The sequence below is a fragment of the Camarhynchus parvulus genome, chromosome 23 (genome assembly GCF_901933205.1).
Source record: "Camarhynchus parvulus chromosome 23, STF_HiC, whole genome shotgun sequence".
NCBI classification, from domain to species: domain Eukaryota; kingdom Metazoa; phylum Chordata; class Aves; order Passeriformes; family Thraupidae; genus Camarhynchus; species Camarhynchus parvulus.
The window spans coordinates 828,866-848,894 of NC_044593.1; the positions used below are offsets into that span (position 1 = coordinate 828,866).

The following is a 20,029-nucleotide window of genomic DNA, read 5'->3' on the forward strand; positions in this document are numbered from 1 at the left end:
GACAGCCCCGGAGAAGTGATAAAATTGGCACTGGGGAGCAGATTTCAGTCTTTACTCGTTGACTGCATTAATTACACCTGGGGCTGGTGGCTGTGGCCGAGGCAGGGGCTGGGGATGGGCTGGGAGTGGGGATGGGACACTGGGATGGGACACTGGGATTGACACTGGGATTGACACTGGGAACTGGGATGTGACACTGGGAGTGGGGATGGGACACTGGGATGGAACACTGGTATTGGGGATGGGACACTGGGAGTGGGGATGGGACAATGGGAGTGACACTGGGAGAAGGGATGGGACACTGGGAACTGGGATGTGACACTGGGATTGGGGATGGGACACTGGGAATGGGAATGGGATACTGGGAGTGAGGGTGTGACACTGGGATTGACACTGGGAAAGGGGATGGGACACTGGGACGTCACCCTGGGAGCAGGGATGTGACATTGGGATGTGCCACCTCTCAGCAGTGAATTCCTCCTTCCCTGCCTTGCAGGAGAAAGGAAAGGATGCTGGAAGTTCCCAAAGTGGCAGCTAAAAAAGGGAAAGGATGCTGGAAGTTCCCAAAGTGGCAGCTAAAAAAGGTGACATCAGAGCTGAGGGCTCAGTGTGTTCCTCAGCAGGGCCATCAGTTCTGCATGAGGGCTCAGCACTCCTCACTGGGACAGCTCAGCCTGGAACAGGCAGATCCAGCTGCAGAACGAGCTCCTGGTTATTTCTGGTTATTCTGTTTATTTCTGTTAGCACCAGGGCAGGGGAGGCGGCTCTGCTGAGCCCAGAGGGAGCAGATCTGTGTGTCAGCACCCCAAAGGGATTTATGGGATTTATTTCCTTCTCCAGGAGCTTCCCAGCCGAGGTGTGGGCAGCAGGGTGGAGCACACAGGGCTGTGCTGGGCTCTCTTCAGCCACCACCAACTGCACAAACTCAGAGAGGAAAGCACTTTGTGACTCAGGAGCTGCACTGAGGAGATCTGGGGTTTGGTGTTGCCCTTTGTGTGCAGCCTGAAGCTTCCACCTCCCTCTTCTCCCCCTTCCTCACAGCCTCACCTGGAGGCCAAAGCAGCCACACAGGGACAGGTCCTGCGTCCCTCTGTGTCACCTGCAGTGCCACAGCAGCCCCTGGGAGCAGAGTCCAGCTGAGCCCCCCTGGAATCACCCCCAGCACCTTTCTGATCCCCTCCTGCCATGCACCAGGGCCAGGCAGAACCCAGGCACCCCCCAGACACACAAAAGCTGCCACACAGTAAAGGAACCACAGGGGAAACAAATAAAGTCACCCAGCACAGAGCCTCCAAAAAAAAGGCAGTTTTTATTCCCCTCAGTGCAGAATATTCTTTACAGCATCAGGTTTTCTTAAAAAAAAACAAACACACACTCTGGACACACATAGATAGTGTTGTGAATGTCAGGATCTGCTGCTCTAGGAAAGGACAGGGGAATCCTCACCCTCCATCCCAGGTTCCAGAGGAGAACAGGATGAGTTCCTCACACATCCCAGGAGAGCAGGATGGGCTCCTCACACATCCCAGGAGAGCAGGATGAGTTCCTCACCCCCCATCCCAGGGTCCTGGGGACAGCAGCTCTCCCTGGGCTCCCAGGGCTGCCCACAGCCTGCCCAGCTCCCTGGCTGAGCCCCAAGCGTGGAGCAGCTCTGCTGATTCCCCCAGCCCAGGGGCCCCCAACACCTTCTCACACTCACACTTGGGGGGAAAAACATCTCCAATCTAAGGCAGAGCCACTCGGCTGCTTCCTAATGAACCCTTCCAGCTGACTGAGAGGGGTTTTCTTCCTTTCTGTGAGCAGTTTTGAGGGAGTTCTAAAGAGCTATCTGGGGAATGAATTAGTGCTTCAAACCCAAGTTACAAATCTATAAAACAGATTAGTACACTTCACGTAAGGCCACAAACACTGAGAGGTGTCAGTGAGGCTGTTTGGGATGGTTAAACCCAATCTTGAGTTAGCACAAGTTGTACCTCCATGGCTGATTTCAGTCCCAGGGGTAGATGGAGCTTCCTGAGCCCCCTGGGAGCTGTCAGGGAGAGGGGTGGGAGCACCACTGGGCACCAGGAATTGCTGCTGCCTGACCCCATCCCATCCACCGGGCAACATCCACTGGGCTCTGGGGCAGGAGTGAATCCTGGCCAGGCAAACCTGCAGGGCCAAGCTGGGAACGTGGATCTGTGCTCCTGCTGGTCCTCTCAAGCTGCCCTTCCCAGCAGAATTCAGCAGAACAAACCTTTCCTCCCTGCTGGGTTTGCTTTTAAAGCCAACTTTGGAGCTCTGGAGTCCCATCAGAGGAGTGAGGGTGAGCCTGGAGCCAGAGCTGCAGCACTGCCAGGGTGCCTCTTTTTGGGTGAAAAGCTTCTGAGGAGAGTTCCAGGCACTGCTCACCTTGACAATCCAACCACTGCTTTCAGTTCAAGTGTTAAAGTGCAAAACTCCTTTGAGTTAAAAAAGTCTTTGGGTTAAAGAGGAGCTGGCACCCGCTGGGGTGACCGGCAGCTGTGAGAGTGCCACAGACACTGGCACGAAGCACCAGCTCTGCTCCCTCTGTGGTTTCTGTGGTGTCACGCTGGCAGCAGCTGCTGTGCTGTCCCAGGCTGGGCGGGTTGGTGACACCCAGAGCTGTGTCTGCACCCACAGGGGGCTGCGGGGGTGCCCGGGCTGCCTGCAGGAGGAACAGCCCTGCAGATGCTCTCCACACCTCTTGTAAACTGTGAATAAATCTGTCCCAGAGCATCCTGTGGTTTGGGTAAAAGCAAGGTACAAAAATCCACGTCAGGTTTCTGAAGCTTTGGTCTGAGCTGGGCTGTGGCACCCTGGCAGGGCTCCCTGCTCACAGCGGGACCCGGCAGGGCTCAGGGAGGTTTCTGTGCCCTCAGAACATGAAGAGATCGTCCTGCTCAGCTGGGCTGGGCTCCAGCTGCGTCCAGTGCAGGGGGGACAGAGCCTCTGCAGCCTCCTGAGCCGACAGCCCCGTGTCCAGCTCCTGCGGATTGGTCCTCGACTGCGCCAGCCTGCGGGCACAGAGACAGGGAACAGAGAGACACTGAGGAAATAAACACAGAGTGATGCACAGAGGAAAAGAAACACAGAGTAATGCACAGAGGAAAATAAATACAGAGTAATGCACAGAGGAAAAGAAACAGAGTAATGCACAGAGGAAAAGAAACACAGAGTAATGCACAGAGGAAAAGAAACACAGAGTAATGCACAGAGGAAAAGAAACACAGAGTAATGCACAGAGGAAAAGAAACAGAGTAATGCACAGAGTAAAGTAAACACAGAGTAATGCACAGAGTAATGCACAGAGTAATGCACAGAGTAAAATAAACAGAGTAATACAGAGAGTAAAATAAACACAGAGTAATACAGAGAGAGTAATGCACACAGTAAAACAGAGTAATGCACAGAGTAAAATAAACACAGAGTAATGCACAGAGTAAAGCACAGAGTAAAGCAGAGTAATACAGAGAGTAAAAGAAACAGAGAGTAATGCATAGTGATATACAGAGTAATGCACAGAGTAAAATAAACACAGAGTAATTATTTTACTTCTTATTAACAAACAGCCATTATTAACAGCCAGGGCTCTGGGGCTGTTCCCCTGCTGAACTCCAGGGAGGGCTGAGAGTTTGAGATTTACCTCGAGGGAGGGATGAGAGTTTGAGAATTACCTTGAGAACGCCTCGTCCAGACCATCATCCATCTCCTTTGTGAAGAGATCAAAAGAGAGACAAGTAGTTGCTAAGAGAACTGCACAAAAGTGCATTTAGAGACCTGGCTCTGCACTCAGACAAAGAAATATCTCTGTCTGCTGGATCCTGAGTGCCTCAGCCACCTCCTCTGCAATCTGCCTCCCCTGCAGGGGAAAGGGGAACTCTGGGGCTTCCCTCCCCCACACCCCCCCAAGCTCCACCGAGCAGGGATGGAAATCATCCCACTTCCCTGCCCACCCCCAAAGGGGCTGATCCTGCCCCAGCTCCATCCAGGAGAGCAGCAGGGATGGAAATCATCCCCAAATCACCCCAAAGGGGCTGATCCTGCCCCAGCTCCATCCAGGACAGCAGCAGGGATGGAAATCCCCCCCTGACTGTCCCAGCCCTGCTGCCAGGGGGGACCTGACACCCTGAGCTGTGACCCCACCCTGAGCAGCCCAGGCCCCCCAGTCTGGCCCCCTGGCTGTCCCTTACCCACTCCAGGTTGTTGTTGACCGAGGGGCTGGGCCCAAAGCTGCTGTTGTCCAGCGCTGGGGGCTCGGTGCTGCCGCCCAGGGGGGACCTGCCAGGCTCCTCCAGGTCCAGCAGGTTCCCCAAGGCTGCTGCTGTGGGCAGAGCAGAGGGCAGTGAGGGGAGAGGACAGAGCAACAGAGGCACAGCCAAACCTCCCTGCAGGAATCACCTCCCTGCATCCAACCCTTGCAGCATGGCCCCGAATCCGAGCTCTGGGGGGCTGCACCCACCCCCCTGCGTGTCACAGCCCTTCTATGGAAAACCCTCTCCTTGGGATTCTTCCTCCTGAGGAGCTGAGAGGCCTCAGGAACGAAATGCAAACAATGGTTATCTGCTGCTGTGGAATGCAACAGGTGCATCTGGGATTGGTCTCATGTGGTTGTTTCTAATCAATGGCCAATCACAGCCCAGCTGGCTCGGACTCTCTGTCCAAGACACAACCTTTTGTTTTTCCTTCCTTCTTTTCATTCCTTTCATTCCTTCTTTTCTATTCTTAGCTCAGGGACACTCCCCATCCCTTGGGGACATCCCCCAGCCCCCGGCTCTGCTCTGTGCCTCACTCACCTGTGCCAGGGTGGGCAGGAGCTCCTGACCCGGGGCTGCTCGTCCCTTCTGCTGCCAGGATGGACCTTTCCCTCTTCTCCTTCTCTGCAGAACAGGAGATTCCATCAATCCCTGCCTGCAGGGCTGCAGGGACAGCAGGGACAGGAGGGACAGTGGGGACAGTGGGGACAGGGACAGCAGGGACAGGCCCCTGTGCTGCTCCTGCCACCCCAGGGAAGGTGACAGCACCAACCCCAGGGGCTCTGAGGCACCCAGGCCCTGCAGGGCAGGAGGGTCACTGCGATATTTTCATATTTTTGCCAGGATTTCTCCTCGTGGGAAGCCTCAGCTGCTCCATGCTTTGCTGCTCTGGAATGTGATCTGGAGAATTGTTCACCCAGCATGTGAAATTGTTTTTAATTAACGGCCAATTCCAGCCAGCTGTGTGTCTGTCATGAGATTTTATTGTCATTCTTCTCCAGCATTCTGATGTCTCCTTTCTCTTGCTTTAGTTTTAATACAGCATTTTCTTTTAATATCATATATATCATAAAATAATAAATCAGCCTTCTGAAACATGGAGCCAAGATTCTCATCTCTTCCCTCGCTGGGGCTGCCTGCAAATTCCACAGAGGAGCACAGCCCAGGCCTGCCTGGGTTTACAGCAAGGAAAGCTGGAAATGTGGGAGGCAGGGGAGGGAACAGCCCGGGGTGAGCAGGGCAGGGGCACAAACCCAAACTCACCTTCCTTGGCTGCCTGCCAGAACTCAAAGGCCAGCCTGAAAGCCTGGGCCACGGTCAGGGTGACAGCCTGGGCCTGGGGACACACAGCAGGACGGGCTGAGAGCTCTGGGATCAACCACTGACATCACTGAGATCCATTAATGAAACCTCTGAGATCACTGAGATCATTGAAACCACTGAGATCAATCACTGACATCACTGAGATCCATTAATGAAACCTCTGAGATCACTGAGATCATTGAAACCACTGAAATCAATCACTGACATCACTGAAACCACTGAAATCACTTACTGAGACCTCTGAGATCACTGAAATTACTGAGATCAATCACTGAGATCACTGAAAAACCACTGAGATCAACCACTGACATCACTGAGATCCATTAATGAAACCTCTGAAATCACTGAGATCAATCACTGAAACCTCTAAAATCACTGAAATAATTGAGATCAATCACTGAAATTAGTGAGATCAATCACTGAGACCTCTGAGATCACTGAAATTACTGAGATTACTGAGATAAATTACTGAAATTACTGAGATTACTGAAAAACCACTGAGATCCCTGAGATCAATCAACTGAAATCAATGAGATCAGTCACTGAGATCACTGAAATAACTGAGATCAATCACTGAAGATCTCTGAAACCAATCACTGAAACCACTGGCAGCCCCCAGGGACATGGGGGGAGACACAAACAGGGCACAGCACCCCCAGAGCCAGGCAGGGGGACAAGGGGACCCCCGAGGCAGCAGTGCCAGCTAAGGCTGGCACCAGGAGGGCTCCATGGGATGCTGGAGCTATTTACATCCCTGATGGGAGTGCAAATGCTTTATGGCAAAAAAAAAAACCAAAACCAACCCTTAAATATGGTAATTAAGTATGAAACTCCTCACAGCTGTTTACAATTTAAGCTGTCACATCTGAATCAAGTTTAATAGACACAGCTACTGTTGAGAATTACCCAGGAACTAAAAATATGGACTAATTCCATGGCTGTGCCTGGGGGCTGTGGTGCACTGCCCTGTGGAGGGCTGGCTCAGGTCTGGGAGCAGGGATCACCTGAGCAGCAGGATGTTCCTGCATTTTACAGAGCAGGAAAAAGGAAATTATTCCTCGTTTTTTCGCCACAAAAAGCTTTGGAGGACTTTATTTGCAGGGGGATGCACTGAGCTGATGCAGCACTGAGATAATTCTTTTAGCAGCAGGAAGATTTAAATGTTAATTTGCAGAGCGAGGCTTATCTTGGCCTTGCCAGGGTGGGAGCACAGGAGAGACAACTTGTGGCTCCCATTATTCCCTCCAGGGGAAAAAAAGGAGCTGGGAGAGGCAGGGAATATGAACAGAGCTGCAGGCACGGGGATGCTGCTGGGGACCAGGCTGGGAATGGCCCCAGAGGGGATCTGGGACATCCTGATTATTAAACAATGGTTATCTGCTGCTGTGGAATGCAACAGGTGCATCTGTGATTGGTCTCATGTGGTTGTTTCTAATTAATGGCCAATCACAGCCCAGCTGGCTCAGACTCTCTGTCCGAACCACAAGCCTTTGTTATCATTCCTTCTTTTTCTATTCTTAGCCAGCCTTCTGATGAAATCCTTTCTTCTATTCTTTTAAGTATAGTTTTAATATAATTTATATGATAAAATAATAAATCAATCCTTCTGAAACAAGGAGTCAGATCCTCATCTCTTCCCTCACCCTCAGACCCCTGTGAACACGGTCACATCCTGAGGGCAGGACACAGCCCAGGCTGCAAGGATGGCACTGAATGTGTGCAGGGAGCCCCAGGGCAGGGCAGGGAGCCCCAGGGAGCCCCAGGGCAGGGCAGGGAGCCCCAGGGCAGGGCAGGCAGCCCCAGGGAGCCCCAGGGCAGGGCAGGCAGCCCCAGCAGGGTCCCCCGGGCTCCTCCTGCCCAAATCTCCCAGGGCGTGCCCCTGGGGCAGGGCTTGCTGCAGGCTCAGCTCCTCACAGCCCCAAAGGCACAACCCCAGCTGGGATGAGCTGCTGGGCAGTGCTGAGCCTTCCTCCCAGCCCTCCTCCCCCTCTCGCTGCCCTCCCTGACCATTTTCCTCTTGGGGCACAGGAAGGCGTGGCACTCGAGGCTCTCGCTCTGCTGGCTCTGGGCGATGTAGGCAAACACTTTGTCGTGGGCCTTGTCTGCTGTGCAGTAGGAGATCCTGGAACACACAAACAGCCCGGGGTGGGCTCTGGGATGGGCTCCAGACCCTGCTGGGGCTGCCACAGGAGCTGCCCAGCACGGGGAGGGCACCGGGATGGGGCTGGGCAGGGGGAGAAGGCAGGAGGTGGGTGAGATCCATGGGCACCACAGGGAGAAGAAGAGAGAGAGGAGAAGAGAGGAGAAGAGAGGAGAAGAGAAGGAGAAGAGAAGGAGAGAGAAGGAGAGAGAAGGAGAGAGAAGGAGAGAGAAGGAGAGAGAAGGAGAGAGAAGGAGAGAGAAGGAGAGAGAAGGAGAGAGAAGGAGAGAGAAGGAGAGAGAAGGAGAAGAGAAGGAGAGAGAAGGAGAGAGAAGGAGAGAGAAGGAGAGAGAAGGAGAAGAGAAGGAGAAGAGAAGGAGAAGAGAAGGAGAAGAGAAGGAGAAGAGAAGGAGAAGAGAAGGAGAAGAGAAGGAGAAGAGAAGGAGAAGAGAAGGAGAAGAGAAGGAGAAGAGAAGGAGAAGAGAAGGAGAGAGAGAAGGAGAAGAGAAGGAGAAGAGAAGGAGAAGAGAAGGAGAAGAGAAGGAGAAGAGAAGGAGAAGAGAAGGAGAAGAGAAGGAGAAGAGAAGGAGAAGAGAAGGAGAAGAGAAGGAGAAGAGAAGGAGAAGAGAAGGAGAAGAGAAGGAGAAGAGAAGGAGAAGAGAAGGAGAAGAGAAGGAGAAGAGAAGGAGAAGAGAAGGAGAAGAGGTTTTTTTCCGCCTGTGGGACAGGACAGGCTAGAGAAGGGGAAGGTTCCAGCAGAGCAGCACCTCACAGAGCCCTGCCTCAGAAGGGTTTCCCTGGAGGGTGAGGAAGGAGAAGGGAGCTGTGCTCAGCCTGGGATTTCATCCTCAGGCTCAGGGCAGGGCCAGGAGGTGATGCAGGGGTGCCCAGGACGGGCTGGGATCCAGGTTTGGGACTTGCAGATGCTCAGGGGATGTGGGAGGAAGGCTCAGCCTCCTCCCTGGGCCTCCCCCCAGCTCTGGCCCAGCCAGGGGTGCTGAGCAGCAGCCCTGGGCACAGCAGAGCCCCAGCACCCACCTGTAAATGGAGATGTTCTCGATGAGCTCGCTGCTCCTGCTGTCCCTGAGCACAATCCCCCGGGGTGACACCTTCAGGGTCACCTTCTGCAGCTTCTTCCCACTTGCCTTGGCCTTGGGGAGGGAGAGAGGCAGGGGAAGGCCCAGGCTTGAACCCTGGCACCCCCAGAGGTGTGGGAGCAGCTGGGGATGCTCTGAGCTGGAGGAGGGCTGGGAATTGGGGCATTCAGGAAATGCACCCGTCTGAGGTCCCAGTGGGACAGAGGCTGTGTGGCTGGGACCTGTCCTGCTCCCTTCCCCTCTCTGCCCTCCAAATCCTGGCAGGAAAGCCCAGAGCAGCCCTGGCCACGCTCCAAACCCCGTCCCTGCCCTGAGCCAGCCCCAGGCAGGCTGCCTGCAGCAGGTCAGAGCCTCCCCACACAGCCCAGCTTATCACAGCAGCCAGAGCTCAGCACACTGCAGCCCTGCCCAGAGAGCCCCATCCCACAGCCCGGGCTGGTCCTGGGGCTGCCAGAGCCTGGAACGGTCTGCAGGGCCACCCACAGCCCTGGAGGGGCTGCAGCTGCAACCCCAACCCCACGGAGCTGCAAATCCCAACCCCATGGAGCTGCAAATCCCAGCCCCACGGAGCTGCAACCCCAACCCCATGGAGCTGCAAATCCCAACCCCACGGAGCTGCAAATCCCAACTCCCCCCAGCTGCAGCTCTGGAACTCCTCCCCGTGGGACCCCCCCCAAGGGCCATCAGGGCCACCTGGGGCCACCTGGGACACTTGGGGACACCTGGGGACACCTGGGACACTCACGGTGGCCACGATCCTTTTGACAGCGGCTGCAGAGAGCTCCTCTCCCTTGGGCTGCTCCACCAGGGTCATGCCCAGGTACTTGAGGCTGAAGAGCATCCCCTCCAGCAGCGTCTCCCTCGTGTCTGTCCAGTTCTCAGGCAGCTCTGGGGACACACGGAAGGCTCTGGAGTCACAAACTCGCAGCAGCAGCGCTTCAGCCACCAGGTGCTCACCTGGGAGCCTCCCCTGCAGCTCTCCAACGCAGCAAAACAAACCCCAAAACGTTCTCCACGAGCCACAACAAACCCCAGAACGTTTTCCACGCCAAGCCCTCCAGGAGCCCCCAGTTGAACTGGGAGCCACCCCGTGCCCTGACCCTGCAAAGCTTCACCTGCACAAGGAGGATAAAATGGGATTTGCTGCTAATCCCGGCAGCTGCTGGGACCCAGGTGAGGGAAATGATCCCCCCCAGCCCTGAGGAGCCCCCCAGGAGCAGAGGGCTCTGCTCTCCCCTTGGAAACCACCACGGAACTGTTCCCTGAAGAGCTGGGGGGGAAAGGAGGGTCTCAATACAGGGACAGGTGTGGGGCCAAGGTGAAAATCAGGTGGGGGTTCCTAACCCTGAAATTCCACCCAGGAGCCACCTGGGATGGGCAGCTCGGGCTTTTCCCCCAGAGGTGTCACACAGCCCCAGAGGTGTCACACAGCCCCAGAGGTGTCACACAGCCCCACAGGTGTCCCCAGGCCAGCCCGTTCGTGTCCCCCCGCTGCCCATCCCTGATCCCGGGGTCGGGTCGGTCGCACGGGATCAGCCACAGCCGCAGGTTCGGTGTCGCCGGGGGGGTGCGGGGTGGCCCCCCCGGGCCCGGTGGCCGCTCGCCACGGGGCCATCGATCTGTGAGCGGGACGAGGTCACAGCGCGCCCGCCGGGCTCCGGCCCTTGGCCCGGGCTGGGACACGGGACAGGGGACACGGGGACACGGGGACACGGGGACACCCCCAGGCAGCCCCGCCGCCGCCGGGGAAGGGGCGCAAGGAGCGCAGCGGGGCGGAGCGAACAGCGCGGCAAAAAGTGGGGCTGAAAGTGAGAAAAGAGCGACGAGAGAGCGAAAGCGAAGGCGGAGAGAGAGCGCAGGGGGCCGGGGGAAAGAGAGGGGACAGCGGGGCCGGGACAGAGCGGAGCGAGGGGAAGGGGCAGGGATGGGAGAGGCGGAGCGGGGCCCGGGCGGGACCCGGAGCGGGACGCGGGATGCGGGGCAGGGAGCGGGACCCGGGCGGGATGCGGGGAGCAGGGCAGGGAGAAGGGTGCGGGATGCGGGGAGCGGGGCCCGGCCGGGGAGCGGGGCAGGGATCCGGGGCGGCCGGGACCCGGAGCGGGGCCCGGGGCAGGGAGCGGGGTCTCGGCTCTCACTCTTGTGCCGCCCGCCGGCCCAGGACGGTTTGTGCACGCTGGGGCTCCTCAGCAGGGCCCGGCCCGCGGACTTGAGCGCGTCCATCCCGGCCCGGCCCGGCCCCGCCGCAAACTTTTCCTGCGGCGCCAGCGCTGACCGCGTCCGGGGGCGGGGCCATGCAAATGAGCGGTGATGTCAGCGCGCCACGCCCTGTGCCACGCCCACCCCCGTCCCGGGGCCCGGAGCGCTGCGGGGCCCCAAAAACTCCGCGGGGTCCCCAAAGTTGTGCGGGGTCCTAAAAAGTCCTCCGGGACCCAAAAGTTCTGTGGGATCCCAAAAGTTCTGCGGGGTCCCAAAAACTGTGCAGGGTCCCCAAAGCTCCTCGGGGTCCCCAAAACTCCGCAGAGTTCCCAAAGCTCTGCAGGGACACTAAAGCTGTGCAAGGTCCAAAGCTCCTTACGGGGTCCCTAAAGCCGTGCAGGGTCCCTAAAGTCCCGTGGGGACCCAAAAGTTGTGCAAGGTCCCTAAAGCTCCTCGAGGTCCTCGGGTCCGATTGCACGGCCACCGTGACCCGGCCATATTCAGGGGCTGTGGGTGCCCCCCAAAATCAGGAGTTGCTTCCCCCCACGGATCCTGCCCCGAATCCCTCCTCCACACACCTGTGGGGCGCAGCTCCTCAGGGATCCCCCCCTTCCCCACTCCAATTCAGGGCAAGGAGCCCTCTCTGCTCTCTCCATGCCCAGGTGACCCCACAAAAGCTGTGTTTGCCCCGGGAGGGGTTTGGTGGCCCGGGCTGGGGTGGGATATCGGGATGTCCTGTCTGAGCAGCCACCCTGGTGTCACCAAGGTGTCACCAACTGCTCTGAACGGAGAGCAAAGCCCTCGCAGGCTTTCCGAAATTAAAGGATAACAATGAGGAGGTTAAACCCCAAAGGAAAAGGGAACAGTTTGGGAAACAGGAGCTCAGCCCTGAGGGAGGCTCGTTCCTCCTGCAGCTCCTCCCAAAGCTTCCAGGCAGCCCCAGCACAGGCTGCAATCTCCCCTGGCACAGCCCAAGGATGCAGCTCAGAGGGAAAGCTGGCTGGAACAGTTCTGTGCTGGCTGGAATTTCTTCTCCCAGGGTCAGAAGAGAGGGACCAGGAGTTCACTCACTTATTTGGGTTAATTCTGCTCTTTATCACGAGGAATTCAGGCCTGTGTTAAACTGGATTAGTTTTACTGACAGTGCTGGAGCTCCCAGACTGACACCAGCACATCTCGTTATGTAACGCAGCAAAGATAAAAATACAGCAGGGTGAAATATCAGCTGTGAGGGGAAATAACTGGAGCACCCCCACTTTTAATGCATCCTGGAAAACGGGGGGAGAAGCCCCCGTGCTGGGGCGCTCAGGGCATCCCCTGTCACAGGCTGTCCAACTCGGCACAAATCCTGATTTATTTCACCCTTGTCACACTGTGCTCACAGCCAGGGCAGCCCCGGGGCAGGCCAGGAGCCTGGGAGCACCAGCAGGCAGGGAAATGTTAAATATGAAAATAAAGAGCTGAGTTTTCCTGGGCAGACCCTGCCAGCCCCATCTCTTGGGTTTTGTGGATTTCCTTAGGAAAAGGTTTCACCCTCCACGTTCCCCATCCCTCCTGTGCCATCCTGTGCTGCTGGGGCAGCCCCGGGCGGGTTCTCCTGCCAGGCTGGGGCACAGGGGATTTTTCAGGGTGCCAGGGGAGCTCCCCTGACCCCTGTGAGAGCCACAAGCGTCCCTCGATGCCAGCCAGAAACCCCTGGGGCACCCAGCAGGGCTGCCCTGCTGTGTTCCTGCAGCTGTGATGGGATTTCCCTCCCTCCCAGCTGATTCTTTGTCCCTTTTCCCAGCCCTTTCCCCCAGCCCTGCATCCCCAGGGGCAGATTCGCTGCTGCTGGTGTCACTCGCAGCCAGGCTGTGCCAGAACACGGAATTTGAGGCGCAGACAGGAGCAAAAGCAGCTGTAAGGCAGCAGATGGGCAGCGCCTGGGCTGCTCTGCCAGGGCAGATTTGGGAGCTAATAATAATTGTCAACATCTCAGTGCAACCTGGTTAATCCTGATCATCTCCTTAGCCCAGCCTGGGATTTGTGGGAGTTTTGTGGGCTGGGACATCCCTGAGTGTTCCAGGGTCCCAGGAGGAGGGGAGGGATGGGAATGTTGACTCCATGTTTCAGAAGGAAGATGTATTATTTTATGATATATATTATATTAAGAGAAAATTATATATTAAAACTCTACCAAAGAATAGAAGAAAGGATTTCGTCAGAAGGCTTGAAAGGAATAGAAAAGAATGAGAATAAAATCTTGTGAGTGACCAGAGTCTGAGCCAGCTGGGCTGTGATTGGCCATTAATTAGAAACAACCACATAGACCAATCACAGCTCCCCCTGTTGCATCCCACAGCAGCAGATAACCATTGTTTGCATTTTGTTCCTGAGGCCTCTCAGCTTCTCAGGAGGAAAAATCCTAAGGAAAGGAATTTTCAGAAGATGTGTCTGTGACAGGTGAGTGTCCCCAGCCCCAGCTGGGATCCCTGCCCTGCAGCAGGGCAGTGCCACGGGTACCAGAAAATAAAGAAAAGAATAAAGAAAATCAAGGAAATAATAAAGGAAATAAGGGAAATAATAAAGGAAATAAAGGAAACAAAGGTGCCACGCTGAGCCCAGCTCCCATTTCATCCCTGGATGTGCCTCCAGCCTGCGCTCAGCAGCCCTGGAGTTTCACACAGCCCCCAGTGATGTTTGCAGCTCACAAATCTCCATTGAAACACGAGGTTTGGGGATTTTTGTGGTTGGAAATATGAAGAGCACGAGTTCAAAAATGCACACAGCCAGCAGAGAAATGTGACTTTTTTATTGGTTTGGTTTTGGTTTTGTTTTTTTTTTTAATCCCTGGATCCGGGGGAGGAGCTGACTCTGGGGTTTGGAGCTTTTTATAGAAAAATTGGAATCTGCTCCCGTGGTGGAATCTGCTCCTGCTGGGACACAGGGACACAGGGACACAGGGACAGAGGGACAGGGGGACACAGGGACAGAGGGACAGGGGGACACAGGGCTGGGCTCCTCAGCAGCTGCTGGGCAGGAGGGGTGCAGCTGGAATGGGTAAAACCCACAAAAATCCTTTTTGAACTCAAAGAAAAAGTAGCTCTTTTTTTTTGTTTGTTAAAAAAAAAAAGGCAAAATAAAACCCCAAATCAAACCCAAACCTCACCTCATTATTGTTAAAAATTCCCTCAGAAACATGGTGGAAAATGTGGGTTTTTTTCTGCTGGGCAGTGCCAGAGTTCCCACCTTGCCCTCTTTGGCCCAGAAGCAGAAGCAAGGCTCCGTTTCATCTTCAGTTTCCTGATTAAAATGCTTTTTTCCATCACTAACTCCATTCAAGTGCCCATTTTTCAAGCACTCCGAGGGCTGCAGCTCCCCTTGGAAGCCCAGGGGAGGTTTTAAACCAATCAGGAATTTGGTTGGAGTTGCTCCTCTCCAGGTTTGGGTGCCACAATTCCCTTTTGGCTTGGGGATTTTTCCTTTGGATTCACCAGCACGGCCACATCCCCAAACCCACAATTCCCAGGGCCCCAAAATTCATTAAAATGAGAGGGTTCCAAGGTCAGCTCCTGCCTGGCACAGGGGGCTGGAAGGGGCAGGGAGAACTCAGCTCCAGGAATTCATTATTGCAGCTCTGCTCTGCTCTCTGATAATTTACATTTTTGCATTCATTAAAGCAGCATTACCAATTCCCAGCCTTCCTGCCCTCCCATTCCCTGTCCTGGCCAGGACAATTTATTCCAGACAAATAAATTTATTTATTCCAGACAAATCCTCTGACGCAGCTTCCTGAGCCCCTCTTGGATGCTGAACTGTGCTGCTGGCATCCCCAGGGCACAGAGAGGCTGCCCCGGGCATGGCCAGCCCTGGATGGGGAAGGAACATCCCCAAATCCCATCCCATTCCCATCCCTAATTGCATTCCCAATCCCATCTCCATCCCCATTCCCAATCCCATCCTAATCTCCATTCCCATTCTTATTCCCAAATCCCACCCCCATCTCCAATCCCCAGTCCCAGCCCATTCCCATCCCCAATTCCAAATCCCATTCCCAATCCCAAATCCCCAATCCCATCCCAATCCCAATTTTGATCCCAAATCCCATCCCCATTTCCAATCCCATCCTCAATCCCAAATCCCATCCCAATCTCATCCCCAAATCCCAATCCCCATTCCCAATCCCATCCCCATCTCATCTCCATCCTTATTCCCATCTCCAATCCCATTCCCAATCCCAAATCCCATATCCCATCCCTATTCCCATCCCCATCCCAATCTCAATCCCATCCCCATTTCCATCCCAATCCCATCCTCAAATCCCATTCCCAATCCTAAATCCCATCCAAATCTCCATCCCATCCCCAATCCCAATCCCGGTTTAGCCTCACTGCATCCCCCCCGTCCCCTCCAGGCACACATTTGGGGTGAGGGTCCCCAGCTCTGTCCCATTCCCCCTCCCTGGCTGTTTTTCCATCCTTTATTCCAAAGGGAACGGGAATTGTTGGGAGCCTCTCCCACCGGGGGTGCCACTGCCACTGCTGCCATGGCAACCTGCCTTTGTTCCCGGGAGCTGCTCCATCGCAATTAATAAAATAATTAATAAAAATCCTCCCCTGCACGTGGGCCCTGCCCCAGGTGCTGCCCCCGCTCCCTCGGGGCACGTGGGGAGAGCAAAAAACAGGGAAAAAATGAAAAAAAAAAAGAATTTTCTGGCCTGTTCTGGTCTCTGGGACAGGCAGGGCCACTCGGGGATTTTTGTGTTTGGTTTTTACCCTTCCACCTGGGCATTTTTGGGGGTTTTACCCCTTCCAGCTGCACCCCTCCTGCCCAGCAGCTGCTGAGGAGCCCAGCCCTGTGTCCCTCTGTCCCTGTGTCCCCCTGTCCCTGTGTCCCTCTGTCCCCCTGTCCTGTGTCCCTCTGTCCCTGTGTCCCTCTGTCCTGTGTCCCTCTGTCCTGTGTCCCTGTGTCCTGTGTCCCTCTGTCCCTGTGTCCCTCTGTCCTGTGTCCCCCTGTCCCTGTGTCCCTCTGTCCCTGTGTCCCTCTGTCCTGTGTCCCTCTGTCCTGTGTCCCTCTGTCCCCCTGTCCTGTGTCCCCCTGTCCCTGTGTCCCCCTGTCCCTGTGTCCCTCTGTCCCTCTGTCCTGTGTCCCTCTGTCCCTGTGTCCCTCTGTCCCTGTGTCCCTCTGTCCCTCTGTCCCTGTGTCCCTCTGTCCCTGTGTCCCTGTGTCCCCCTGTCCCTCTGTCCCTGTGTCCCCCTGTCCCTGTGTCCCTGTGTCCCTCTGTCCCGTGTCCCTCTGTCCTGTGTCCCCCTGTCCCTGTGTCCCTCTGTCCCTGTGTCCCTGTGTCCCTGTGTCCCTCTGTCCTGTGTCCCCCCGTCCCTGTGTCCCCCTGTCCCTGTGTCCCTCTGTCCTGTGTCCCTCTGTCCTGTGTCCCCCTGTCCCTGTGTCCCCCTGTCCCTCTGTCCTGTGTCCCTCTGTCCTGTGTCCCTCTGTCCTGTGTCCCCCTGTCCCTGTGTCCCCCTGTCCCTGTGTCCCTCTGTCCTGTGTCCCTCTGTCCCTGTGTCCCCCTGTCCCTGTGTCCCTCTGTCCTGTGTCCCTCTGTCCCTGTGTCCCTCTGTTCCTGTGTCCCTCTGTCCTGTGTCCCTCTGTCCTGTGTCCCCCTGTCCCTGTGTCCCTCTGTCCCTGTGTCCCCCTGTCCCCGCAGGAGCAGATTCCACCACGGGAGCAGATCCCAGTTTTTCTCTGAAAATCTCCAAACCCCAGAGTCAGCTCCTCCCTCGGATCCAGGGATTAAAAAAAAAAAAAAAAAAAAAACAATTAACAAAAGTCACATTTCTCTGCTGGCTGTGTGCATTTTTGAACTCGTGCTCTTCATAGTTCCAACCACAAAAATCCCCAAACCTCGTGTTTCAATGGAGATTTGCTGAGAGCCCCAGGAACCCGAAAATAATTAAAAATCCCCAATGTCGGGGTGGGGGGGGGAGCTGGTGCTGAGAATCCAAAAATAAATAAAATAAAATAATTAAAATAATTTAAAAACAAAACAAAACAATTTCAGGTGGGTTGGTGCTGAGAATCCAAAAAATAATTAAAATAATAAAAAAACAATAAAATAAATAAAACCCCCAGTATCAGGGGGGCCTGGTGCTGAGAGCCCCAGGAACCCAAAAATAACGGGGTCACATTCAGATGTCATATTTAGGGGAAAAAAGGGATTTTTCCAGGCTGGGGAAAGCTCAGGATTTGTTCTCAGGCTCATCCGAGGCTCCTGGGCCCTCTCGTGGCTGCTGGGGACGGGACACGAAGGAATTTCCTTGGATTTCCTACCAAACACCCAGATCGTGCTCTTGGAATGGGATTTTGGGGTTTGGAGTGCAGAAAACGCATCTGTTGCACATAAATGTCCTCAAAATAAAATGTTTGGAGCAGCTCCTGGGCACGGGAGTGGCAGGACATTATCGTGTCAAATAATGATCATGATAAATAATAATGGTATTAAATAATAAAATAAAATAAAATAAAAATTAAATAAAAATGGTATTAAATAATAAAATAAAATAAAAATTAAATAAAAATAAAAGTGAAATAAAAAATAAAATAAAATTTAAAATTAAAAAATAAAATAAATTAAATTTAAATTAATTAAACTAAATTAAAATAAATAAAAATATAATAAAGATTAAAAATTAAAAAACCAAAATAAAATAAATAAAATAAAATAAAATAAAAATTAAATAAAAATAAAAGTGAAATAAAAAATAAAATAAAATTTAAAATTAAAAAATAAAATAAATTAAATTTAAATTAATTAAACTAAATTAAAATAAATAAAAATATAATAAAGATTAAAAATTAAAAAACAAAATAAAATAAATAAAATAAAATAAAATAAAAATTAAATAAAAATAAAAGTGAAATAAAAAATAAAATAAAATTTAAATTTAAAAAATAAAATAAATTAAATTTAAATTAATTAAGCTAAAGTAAATTAAAATAAATAAAAATATAATAAAGATTAAAAATTAAAAAACCAAAATAAAATAAATAAAATAAAATAAAATAAAAATTAAATAAAAATAAAAGTGAAATAAAAAATAAAATAAAATTTAAATTTAAAAAATAAAATAAATTAAATTTAAATTAATTAAGCTAAAGTAAATTAAAATAAATAAAAACATAATAAAGATTAAAAATTAAACAAAACAAAACAAAATAAAAATAAAATAAAATTAAATAAAATTCCTCGTGGAAGCCCTGGCAGTGCCTCCAGCAGGATCCTGGCACAGAGGAGGTTGGAATTTCCTGGTGCCTGAAGGATTTCACCTTGAGGCCCAAAACCACAGAGGGAAAATCCAGGACATTCACCCCAAATCCAACTGCAGGATTCCCAAAAAAATAAAATATTTTACAACACAGAGTTGGGCAGAAACAGACACCAGGGAGAAGCTGCTCCTCCTGTGTGTCTGAAAAAGGACAAAGGCCAAACTTACAGATTTCAGGGATTTAAATTTACCTGTTTCCCCTGTTTTTGGGGCCCCCAGACAGGGGAATTTGCTCATTTGATACAGGAACCCAAATCCAGCTGCTCTTCCTTTGCTTCACTGCTGCAAAAGCAAAACCTTACCTGGAATAACAAACCAAACTTGTCCTTTGTGCTTCCACATCAGGGCAGTTAAAAAGGCAAAAAATAAAATTAAATTATTTCGTAATTAAATTGAAATTATTTCTTTTGATCTGCAAGAAAATGTTTATTCTTTGTAAACCCCACAGGAAAAAAAGAAGGATGCAGCCAAGACCAAGTGGTGAACCAAAAGGGGGCCCAAGGGGGAAACGTGGACACACAAATCAGGGACAAATTCCCAAATTTCCATGCTGAGCACAGGATGGAAAAGCTCTGAGCACCTTCCATGGGGACAGTGCCACAGGGGGGCTCCAAATGCACACCTGGATTTGGATTTTCCTACTGCCCTGAGTGCCCTGCTCATTTCTTTGTTGTTGTTTTTCCGTGAGGCAACGTGCCAATTAACACCATAATTAAAAAATTAATTCTTTTCTTTTGAGAACCTCCCGAGTCCATTGTTTGTTTGTAAAATCCTAAAGCTGGGGCTGGATTTTCTCTTGGCTTCCCCAATACCCACATCCCCACCCTCCCACTCTGACCCACTGCAGAAGTTGCCAGTGCAAAAATGCCTTTCTATAGATATAAAACCACATTTTTGTGTTAAATTTGAGTGTTCTGTGCCATTGGAGGGGTTCCTTGAAAACTCCTGAATAAAAACCCCAAACAAACTATTTTAATTTGTGAAAATTGAAGGTTTCCTTGAAAACTTCTCAATAAAGACCCCAAAGACACGTTTTTAATTTGTGTTAAATGTGAATGTTTTGTGCAATTGGAGGGTTTCATTGAAAACTCCTGAATAAAAACCCCAAACTCACATATTTAATTTGTGTTAAATTTGAGGGTTTTGTGCAATTGGAGGGTTTCATTGAAAACTCCTGAATAAAAACCCCAAACTCACATTTTTAATTTGTGTTAAATTTGAGGGTTTCCTTGAAAACTCCTCAATAAGAACCCCAAACTCACATTTTTCATTTGTGTTAAATTTGTGTTTTGTGCAATTTGAGGGTTTCCTTAAAAACTCCTCAATAAAACCCCCAAACTCTTGGGCAGCAGGGCCGGGAACCACTCAGACAGGAGGGGAGACCAAGTGTAAATGAGAGCTGAATAAAATAAAAAACCCCAGAACTGCAGCTTTTATTAGGCAGCTTTACAGTGTCTCGTGTACAGAACATTGCACAGCTCCACCTTCACCCTCCCAGGGCAGGACCACCAAGGACAAACAACTGCAGAGTTTGGAAATAAAACAGAGGATGGAGCCTGGATCCTGACCAAGCACGAGCAGCTCTGAATGAGCTTTGATACAGAAGCTGGATGACAGTGAAGGGGGCAAAAAAAAAAAAAAATAGTTTAAACCATCAAGTTTCCTCTTGAAATGTCTTTTCCCAAGGCACTGTGGACAAGACTGTTCAGCAATTCT

The 20,029-nt window shown here is 52.2% G+C and overlaps 1 protein-coding gene across 2 annotated transcripts; it reads right to left on the minus strand.

The window, feature by feature from the left end:
• Positions 1 to 1,307: 1,307 nt before the first annotated feature.
• Positions 1,308 to 11,086, minus strand: LDLRAP1 (low density lipoprotein receptor adaptor protein 1). 2 transcript variants are annotated; one of them, XM_030964764.1, is made up of 9 exons: positions 10,952 to 11,086; positions 9,562 to 9,704; positions 8,758 to 8,870; positions 7,587 to 7,701; positions 5,520 to 5,592; positions 4,797 to 4,880; positions 4,194 to 4,321; positions 3,678 to 3,712; positions 1,308 to 3,017 (listed from the first exon to the last, which is right to left on the minus strand). In XM_030964764.1, the coding sequence occupies exons 1-9, from the start codon at positions 11,034 to 11,036 to the stop codon at positions 2,879 to 2,881; spliced, it is 915 nt and encodes a 304-aa protein (XP_030820624.1). In that variant the 5' UTR covers positions 11,037 to 11,086; the 3' UTR covers positions 1,308 to 2,878. The 2 variants fall into 2 exon arrangements, with proteins under 2 accessions (XP_030820624.1, XP_030820623.1); XM_030964763.1 differs by having other exon boundaries at positions 4,194 to 4,324.
• Between the last annotated feature and the right edge of the window lie 8,943 nt (positions 11,087 to 20,029).